Source organism: Egretta garzetta, unplaced genomic scaffold, assembly GCF_000687185.1.
Source record: "Egretta garzetta isolate BGI_Z169 unplaced genomic scaffold, ASM68718v1 scaffold287, whole genome shotgun sequence".
Classification (NCBI taxonomy): Eukaryota; Metazoa; Chordata; class Aves; order Pelecaniformes; family Ardeidae; genus Egretta; species Egretta garzetta.
The window spans coordinates 4,172,935-4,183,244 of NW_009260435.1; the positions used below are offsets into that span (position 1 = coordinate 4,172,935).

The window sequence follows — 10,310 nt, forward strand, 5'->3', positions numbered from 1 at the left end:
GTAATGCATCTAGTTGAGGCTCACCAATGCAACTGTTGATTTCTACAGTATACTTTTAATAGTGCTATGGTTATTCTGGTCTTCAGCGTCATAACCTGTGTGGTTTCTATCATTTGCCCTTAGATAGCTGGATGAGAGAGATCATTGCTAGAGCATGGTTATACAGGAAGGCGTGGGAGGGAAATTTGTCTCCATTGCAGAGTTTTGAAACTGGGGTTTGAACAGATTTGTTAATGAAAATGCAGAAGACCCCACAGAGCCCTTAAGAGAGCCACTGCAGCTGCAGTGGGTACCTCCAGCGAGGCTGTTAGTGAGGGCACAAAAGCTATTGCTAGGGATGCCTTGCACCTCCCTCTCCTCCATGAAGTGCCTGCAAGTGTCTGCCATGCAGTGGAAATGGTAACTTCTTCTGAAACGTGACAGAAATGGATGTGTTTTGGTCATGCGACAGATGCATGTCAGTCTTGTCACATCATAATATGCATGCTATCCCATGAGGTGTGCAGATAGACGCACTTTAAAAAGGAGATGATGCAGTTTTGGTGTAAAGCTGAAATATTTCCCCTCATCTGATAAAGAGTGAAGCTGTTGGGTCCCTTGGGAAGAGGGAGTGGGGCTTGCCAGAATAATGAGTGTGCCCTGTACCTTCTCCCCCATCTTGGAGCAAAGAGCATAATGGAGAGCAGGCTGTAGGTTGGGTGTGGGTCATTAGAAGCTCCCACCTAATGAATACATTGTGAAAGGAAAAGGAGTGAAGGGAAATTAATGGTAACCAAGTCCCCCTGGATCTCCTTGTGCTTTGGGAATGGCAATCCAAAAGGATGCACTACAGAGATGTAAAGTTATATGATGAGAGCTGTCACGGAATTACACAAAATTGTGTCACTTAGAGGATGGAAGCAGGTACCCCTTCTCAGCTTGTATGTTGTATAAGTGGTGCCGAGCACCTAACAGAGGGACGTCTGATTTTGTTGATACCCCTCTACCTATTGCTATTCTTCTGAAAGAGTGACTGTTGTTCCTAATTAATATCAGCGTAAGCGTTGATGCAGTAGCCTTTCTGCTTGAGATAAAGCAGTCAATTTTTGTCCTAATGTGTAGGATTTGCTAACATCAGCCAAAAAATATTTGTGGAAGAGCTAAGAGACTATTTCTTTTCCTTTGAAGCAATAGAAGGAGTGTATTTGAAAAGGAATTGAATCGATACTCAACATGCATCCCATGTGATAGAAGCCAATGGTTTATTAAAGGGGAGAGAGAAAACAAAGCAGCTGGGGGTTTTTTTGAGGTGAGTGCATGACAAAAGCTGGGTGCATTTTGACAAGTAGTTAGATTTTTACAATGTATTTGCTGCTTATGATATATGCTTTTGTTAGAGCAAAACCTTAAAAAATGTGTGCATATCAACTTCGCAGGAACCCTGCAGTTGCTCTTCAGTACTTTGTCCTATTTTATAAGTCTGCTGATTTATCAAAATAGCTGCATCTTCTTGCAACATTGAATTGAGCTTATTTCTAAAGGATCAAAATAGAGCTTAGTATGCTTGTGAAATATGCTTTGCAATGTGCCGCAGAGAGATGCCAAAGACTGCTATTTAAAAACATGCAGGAGCTGTATAGAAATATAGAACATGTAAGTGCCCAGTGCATCTGGAATTCATAGGGAAATATACATTGCACTGAGAAGCACAGATACGCTGCTGAAGCCTGCACATGTGTGAGAATAACTGTATGGCTCGATGTAGTTAGATTTTGTTGTGATGCTAGCGGCCTTACAGTTACTTCACACATTCTGATCTAAATAGTGGATGTTATTTGGGCCATTGGGGATAATGCCAGTGTTTGTCTGCACGGGAAATGCCAAACATGTCATAAACTCGTGGGCTGGTTACTGTGTTAAAATCCATTCTGTTACTATAACGTATATGGCTATGTGAGTGTCTCCCAAGGAATAACGTGATCTCTGATCTTCTCTTCCAAAAGCAGCACAGCATAATGCACTCTCAGATCCTCAGATGCGCCAGTGTGAGGCTTGTCTTTCCAGACCTCACAGAGCTTATCAACTTAAAAGATTGCGTTTAGGAAACATATTTCACAGTTACAGAGAGTGATGTATGCAACGAATGCTGCTCATGTTTTTGTCATTTGAAACACGTAGCGTGTGATGAAAGATGTTGCACCAAAAACTCTGTAGATGGAATCACAATGCCTTTCTGCAGCAGTAGTTCAGATACCCCTTTGCTGTCCTGCCTGTGTGCTTCAGAAACACTGCCTGACATGAGAAAAAGGAAGCTCGGCCTTGTGGTCTCCTTGGTTTGTGGTCTGCCTGCTGACACTTTAATGAAGCAGCCTGTAATGCTGGTTCTCATGCTAGCTCTCTTTAGTGTAGTGTGGATGATTTATTGTCCATAAGTTTGTCAAATTATTAATTAGTTGCTTTACTTTCGTCACATTTATATTTCAAGGTGTGCTCTGTGCTTCTGGTTAAGTATGTGCTCAGATAGTTCAGGGAGGAGCAAGAACCCTCTTCACTTATAGGTGCTCACCTCTTTCCAGATTTGAACCCTCACTGTTTGGCCCAGACTGCTAAATTAATTCTTTTGGTTGATCAGTGGTAACTTTGGCCATGAATGATCTGCAATGGATCCAAAGTGACTACACCAGAAATGTGTTTTACCAAGTCTTTGCCTGTTGGAAGATTGTAATGAATATGATTCTTTCTTAATATTCTAGTTGCATCATCTTTGTGCATCAATGAAAAGTCCAAATATGGCTTTGTTCAAGCAACAGAAGGTGGAGGATGTTTACGAAATTGGGGAAGAGCTAGGAAGGTAAGTTTGTACTGATTATACCACACTATTCTAAAAGCTGACACATGTGGGTGTCTGCCACATCTTGAAACTGTGACTGCTTGAGAGCCTAAATCAACTCCAATATACAACAATAGAAACACGTCCCTTTGCAAAAACTGCAGTTGTATATATTTTTTTTTAAGTTAAGCGTGCTAACTATTTTTCCTGTTTCTTTTCTTGCAACTAGGACCACAAAAGGTATGTTTACATTGTCTTTTATAGATAGGTGTCATCTGTGTCTGTGCTTTAGACAGAGTTCACCTGTCTGTTCTCTGAACCAGCTAGGAAACAGGAACCCATGGTGCTGTTGTCATAGACGCAGCGCTTTAATTTGGCTTGTTGTTTTGAACAGCACTGTTGTTTTCAGCTGTCTCCGAGCACTGACAGAACATGCTGATATCTGCCTGCAGAACGCCATGTGTGTATTCCTGAAAAGATCTACCTGTCAGAATTTCAGCTGGACTGCGTTAATACCTGTATATAGCTTTTAATCTATAAAGGCTTGTCTGCAGGTATTAATTATAGGTAGAGTTAATGGGCTATTACTATGCTTAACAATAAGCACCTGCTTAAACACTCTGCTGGGTTTGTGAGCTGGATGACACAGGGCTCCCCCAGTCACTTAGCAACATACAGTGCTCTGGGTGAGGATAGCTGGTTTCCATTCAGTGTCCAACCCTCCAGTGAGTTCTTTTTAATATGCAAATAGCTAAATTAGGGCTATACACATGTTGGCTTCTTTCCCAACTTCTGGCAGTTGGTTTTGATAAATTACTGTGTATGTGCAATTACCCTTTTTCAAGGGCCAATAATTTAGTTACAGTAAAACACTTCAGTTGAAGCTGTTTCCCTGCCAAATCTTATTTTTTTGACCCCCAGCTATTTCATCTTTAGAATTGTTGAGAAGATTTCTTTTAAGGGGAGATGGGGTTTTTTGGGTTTGGGTTTTTTGGTTTGGCTTTTTAAAAAATTTTTTTATTCCCTTAACTATTAAATTTTCTGTAACTGCTTACTTTTGAGTACTGACTGGTCCTGAGAACATCGTCCCAAAAGTGAAAATCTGACAACAGTGAGCAGCAAAGAAATTTAGCGTCTATATGCAGGGTGTATAGGTGTGCTTTTTTTTAACCTAGGAGGCCTTAGTATGTGCTGTAACAGTCAAACGCTAAAATGAGAAACTGGAAACTGAGTAGCATATTTTTACTTTGGTTCCTGAATTGGATTTGGAAATGCAGTGTCTTTTGAGATGATGAACCTCACTCTCCTCCTCAAGCTGATAGTTATTAGGCCTTCTGAATGGAGAAGTGTAGTTAAAGGCCAGCCCTTGCTGTTTGAATCTGCCTGAGAGGCCTCAGGCTGGTAAAGGCTTGCGTGGTCACAGCAGCCCTCCTCCTTTCCTGGCTGCATGTCATAGAAACACTGCTGGTCCCAGGGTTATGCTGTGGAGCTGGTATTGATTACAGGTCGAGTGATGGGCTGGGTTTAGAGGAGACTACATTCAGACATGGAATCTGAAATTGTGGTCTTTTTTAATGGGTGTATTAAACTCCAAACTACAAAACCATACTCTGTTTCCCAGTGTTTTACGTGTAATAATTCTTGTAGATGAGAAATCCAAGTGTACATGGTTCTGAGGTCTGTAGGCAAAAATGTTCCCTGAAAGACCGGAAGGAATAGGCAAATTGTAACAAGCAGACCTCTGTTGCTTGTTATGATTTTTCAAGGAAAGCCCTGTAATTGTAAATTGTAAGAATACATCATCAAGATTGGAATTAGCTCCCTATACTCTGAATGCATTCAAGTCGTGTGCTTTACACATGCCCATGAATATAATGTCACGCTGTCTTTGTCAGTGTATTTTCACTTTCAGATTTTGTGAGGAGCTCTGCAGACCTCTTGTTTCAACTGTGTTACACATGTGGAGTGTCACTGGGTTATCATACCTCTGTATCTCTGAGCAGTAACTACTAATTAGGGCCAGTGACAAATGATATCTTGATTTGTTAGAAGAAAAACAACACACTAGACAGGTTGTGGTGACTCAAATGCAAGCATCTTCAGGTTGTGGTGACTGAAATGCAAGCATCTTTTCTAGTGCTGACTGATGCCCTTTATTAGTTCAGTAAGCTTGCAACAAGCTGTTAGTTGCTGTCAGGTCCAGGCAGGTAAAAGGATTCATTTATTATCATTCTGGCAACAGAAGTCACTTAGAAAATGAAGGTTTTTAAACAATGTCTGTGAAGTCTGTCTTGTTCATGTCCTCCTAACTGAGTTTGTGATTTCTTGAGAACAGAAGTGTCATTAATACAGGCCTAATGATTGTTCTAAGTTGGATTCAGTCAGAAGTTAAAATACAGGATCTCGCCGACAGAGCCAGCGCCTGTCTATCTGAAAGTCTTTGTGCAGCATTTAGGAAAGGAAGCTGCTATTATATACTGCAAATGCTCCTTTGCAAGGCTTAGATATATATAGTTTGGTGATGAAATTAGACCCTTCCTGTCACTGTGCAGCAAAGGCTCTTCAGATCCAGCTGTACAAAACCCTGCAAACAGTACATTTGTGGACTTCTCAGCCAGATCATTCTCAGAATCACTGCTAAACTAGAAGAAACTCAAAGGATGCTGGAAATGCAGTTGTCTCCTGTGCCAAGGCAATGGTGTGAGAGAAAACTTTGCAGAAAGGGGGAGCAAGTTTTCCATAGCTGCAGCTGTGTGCTGTAAATAGCTGCCTAGCTCCAACATTCACTTGATCTTTCAAATATTAATCTTAGGTTTACACCTCTGTTGCTCAACTACTCCAAAGGGGACATACAGGGATGTATACAAGATGCATAGTCTGATGAACTGATCTTCATAGGAAACCAAACTAAGTCTTCCAGTACGTATAAGAAACAGGAAAATCATTTTGTTCTCTTGCTAGTTTGAAATCCTCTCCATTGGGAAATACAGACATTTTGTTGCTGGTACAGTGTGGTGACCTCTGAGGAAGGCGGCTGGGCATGTCTTTAAAATTGTAAGAGCTTTTCTTCTGATAAGAAAAACTTAGCTTGCTGAAGTTGTGGAAACTGGAGTACTGATATGGCTGTTTTCTGTGGGATCCTGTGCCTAAAGTGTTCCTAGAAGCCCAAGTTAATGCAAAACATGAGCTCAATATAAATGGATTGGGCTTAGACCAGGGAAATTAATTTTACAGCAAGGCTGTGACATTTTTCTGCACATTAGGATGGTCTGTATTTCACTTTTCTGCTATGTGTCCTTAAACATCACTGCTGAGTTGTTTCCTCATGTTTCTTGGTTTTTTTTTTATAGAGGTTTCATGATTAAAGTCAAGCTAGGTCTTTCAACAATGGCCTATCGTGCCTTCTGTAATCCCCCCTCTCCAGCTACAAGTTCTTGTCTCCTCCCTGCCTTGCGTGTGGAGGATCAGCTCCACTCACTGAGGCAGGCAAAACCTTTTTTTTCTGGGTGAAGCTTAAAAGGACAGCAAATGCAACATTTTACCAGGGGTAATGGGACCTTGGGGCCTGGCACATAATCACTGCTCTGACAGTCTAACTAGTAAATATTTATTTACGTAATGAAAACAAAAAGCAGAGATAACTGAAGTATTCTTTTTAGGGGAGGAACTTGGAAATCTGTGATAAAGTCATGTCGTCCAGCTAGGTGGACTCCCTGGTAAACAGAGGGGTGTGATTGCAGCTGGGAGATTTACCCTTAACACACATTGCACAGTATCTTCATGCCAGGAATTTTTTTTCTATCTACAGAAATTGTTCACTGTTGGGTTTTCTCAGACATGAACCTTAACTCTGTTCTTATATTAATTTATAATTTGAATTAGTTCTTTAAATTAGGAAGAATAACCTTGGATTATTTTTTCTATAACACACACAAAGCAAGTGTTTGCTTTTCATGCAAAATGTAAGTTTAATTATCGAGCACTAACCAGCACCTCTATTACTATTTCTTGTTACAGAAATCTTCTATGCCCTGTGTTTGATGTATATGGAATCTTTTTGAAACAGTTTTGTCATCTAGTACTCAGTCACCATCACTATGATTGTAGTTGTAGTTGGCTGCCTGATAAAGTCACTATTTTTTGATATTTTTTTTTATTCCTTCTAGCAGAGTGAGTGATCTTAGCTTTTTCCTTTTTAAACAGATTTCCCTGCTAGTTTTCAGTGTTTTTTCAACTGTTTCCGAAATCTTTGATTTGTTACAGAAAGTGCAGAGAAAATAGTGGGAGTTTTTGCTGTTTGTTTTTTTTTTTTTTCTAATAACAAAGCTGCTTTGCCTACACTGAGAACTGGCCATGGTTATTTAGAACTGGCCTTGGCCTTAGCCTTCGTTAGTAACAAAGTCATGCATTTTTTTCAAGTGAATTCCTTATTACCAGCATCTGTCTCGATGATGGAAGTGATCTCAGTGTATCTTCTCAGTCCATATCTGGCTTTGAAAGTATAATTAGAGCTGAGCGACCCCAGCGGGTAGTGCTCAGAAAGCTCAGATTCAGTAATGTCTTTAACCACTGAATGTTAAGCCTAATCCCAGTCTTTGCTTTGCCATTTCTGTAAAAATAAAACTATTTTTTCCAGTTGCAGTAGAAAGCAGATGGAAATTTGAACAGTTGAGAAAATAGACTCTGTATGGTATTCAGTCCATGCTTTTGAAATAAAAAATCACTACTTATGAGTGTGTTAAATATACACATGAAATAAACATAGTGCAGCTCACCACTGGACTAACAATGATAAAGCATCGGACAAATTATTAGCATCTTATGCAGAATGGGGCTTGCAGATACTTGTCTGATGGTCAAGCTTAATTTAGCTCAGTCGACATCTATTAATAATTGTTAAAACCCTACATCAGTGGTTTTGAATGGGAGTGAAAACCTGTTGTAATAGCTGAGCATGATGCACAGTGATGCTTTGGTGAGGAGAGGCATATAATTCACTCAAATAGCTAGGCTTGTTCTATCTAGTGCCAGCATATTTGGGTTGGAGTCACTGGCCTGTTTTGGGGAGCCCATAATGCACATTCAGTTACACCATAAGTGGGTGACTCTGTGTCGTAAAACCAGGACTTCTAAGCCTTGCTTACTATAGAATCTACAGCTTCTGTGAGAGAGTAGTTAACCTCAATATCCGAGTTTGTGGATCTTTAATCCTCACACAGAGAAAATTTCCATTGATCTGTCTGTTTCCTATGTAGGAAGAGTCGAGGAAATAAATAATGTAGCTTCTGTGCTGTCTTGCTAGCACAAAGAGATTGTGTATTGCAGTATAGGAAAGATTAAATAAGATGAGGAGATAACTTCCACCTCGTATTTTGGCAGACCAGAAGAATCCACAAAGAGCAGTGCAAGGGGAGTTTTAGCAATCCTTTGTGGTTTTGGCCTTACAGATAATTTCCTAAAGTCTTGATTAAAATGCCAGCATGATTTCCATCTGTTTCATACATGGGGAAAGAGAAAAATCATTTAGCCATTTAACCATAATAGTCTACCCTCTTACAATTTATCTGCTCCCAGGTGTATTACGTTCAGACCATATCTAGCTGGATTTGGACCTTTAAACACAAAGGTACAGTGTGCAAACCTTCTGCATGCATATTACGTATGCACTGGTGTTGCTCCACATAGCAGAAGGAACAGCTTATCAAATCAGCCTAAGTCTCTTGACTCTGTTCATTACCACTCTGAGAGCTGATATTTAATCTAAAAGCTAAGTGTGGTAACTGGGGAAAAATTTTTATCATGTGCATTTTATTCTTGAGCTTCAGATTACATAAAATGCTTGCTAGGCTATCAGGAACTTGCCAGAATTGCTGGGCTCATGCTATATCACTGCAGACTCTGCTCAGGAGCTGATAAGGGCCACACTGCTTGTTGCTGCATGATTGGGAAGCTTCCAAAAACATTTAACAGCTTTAGGACATGCTGGTGATGATTCAGTAGGTGGCACAGTTTTTTGTGCCTCAGGACTAATGACCCAAAATGGTGTTTAAGGCATTAATTGGCTGTAATGGAGTTAATGTGTTATGTAACTGATAGCCTGTAATAATTCATAGCATTGTTCAGAAAAATTATATTTATTAAATTTTGCTTTGAATTTCAATTGCTCTCTACTTACTCCAGTAAACTAGATCCTTTTGTTCGAGTCCATATTCCTCTGCTGTTTGGACTCTCCTCTGGCAGTTGGCACAGAGATCGTCTGTGGGCCAGGATGTGTTGGTTACCTTTGCATGAGCTGTGAAGAGATGTGGATGAAAGGTGCCAGATCGTGGCATCATCAGATGCAGCCTATCTCCAAAGGTACTCAGCACTTCCCTGTTGTGAATATTGAAACTTACGCTGTGAAGTCACTGTATTCTTGAGTACTATACAGTTAGTGAAAACATGAGTCATGAGTGAAAATGCCAATGAGTTTGAAAGTGGCAGTTGATTTTTTTTTCCCCCCTCTTTTTATATAAAATAGTGCATCTCATTAGGTTTAAAAATTAGCATACTCTTAGAGTAGTGGTACTGTGATACTTCTCTCTCTTGCATTAACTGGTTTGCTTAGAAGTCACCCTGACACTGTCTGGGCGCTAAGTGATCCTGAAATGAAGATATGTTAGTTGCTGCTCATACCATAAAAATTTTCTTCCAGTCTGTATCACAAGGTTGGTGTAAGTTAGTGATATTTATCCTTGTGTGAAAGGTTCCAAAGAGAACTATGGTATATTGTGAATTGGATTTACCTCTGTATCTTTCACACACATGAAGAATTTCTCTACCTTTTAGAAGCCAAGCAAAATTCCTCTTAAATGCTTTATTAAGAAAAGTTTTAGATGATTCTGTCATCATCTGGCATCTGCCACAGTCTAAGTTCTGTGTAGTTGCTTTAGGAGAGGTAGGCACTTTACATTTTATTTGGGGGAAAAAACCCAAACCAACCAAAACTCACTTTTTATTTGCAGCTTAAACAGACATACAGAGACATTCATGACAATTTTATTTTTAAAGCTCTCTATGAAGTTGTAAGAGGTGTCAGCAGAGTATTTAACAGATTAAAGTTTTGAGGTTTTTAGTTTCATTCCATAAGGACTTATGGAAACAGCAAGATATTTTCCCTTCAGGACTTTGCCATGCTAGGATTTCTGGTTTGTTGTTACAGCTATCATACTCTAGTTTCTTTGTAAAGACTGTGCTGTTGGACATATTCACTGCTTAGATTAAATTTCTGCTCTACCAAATCCTGGTCTTCAAGAAAAAAGTCTATAAAAATATAAAACATGCCACAAATTATTGCTGTAGTCCATTTACAGAAGGCTTCCAGTTCTTTATGGCTGCGACCACAGACTTCCTACAAAAAACCTCCAGGAAAGTGCTTTTATGGATTTATTTTGTGAGCCTTGCATAGCCTTTGGTTGAGCTGTGTTTCATAAATGAGCCGAGAGCGTACAAACGGCTTGTA

At 39.8% G+C, this 10,310-nt stretch overlaps 1 protein-coding gene across 1 annotated transcript in view; it reads left to right on the plus strand.

Annotated features, from left to right (window-relative positions):
* Positions 1–1,265: 1,265 nt before the first annotated feature.
* The window catches only part of DAPK2 (death associated protein kinase 2), a 43,342-nt gene continuing 34,297 nt past the window's right edge, over positions 1,266–10,310 (plus strand). The window contains exons 1-2 of the mRNA XM_035899446.1: positions 1,266–1,288; positions 2,733–2,830. Of these exons, the coding sequence (XP_035755339.1) occupies positions 2,754–2,830 (77 nt within the window). The 5' untranslated portion in view covers positions 1,266–1,288; positions 2,733–2,753. The remainder of the gene's footprint in view (positions 1,289–2,732; positions 2,831–10,310) is intronic.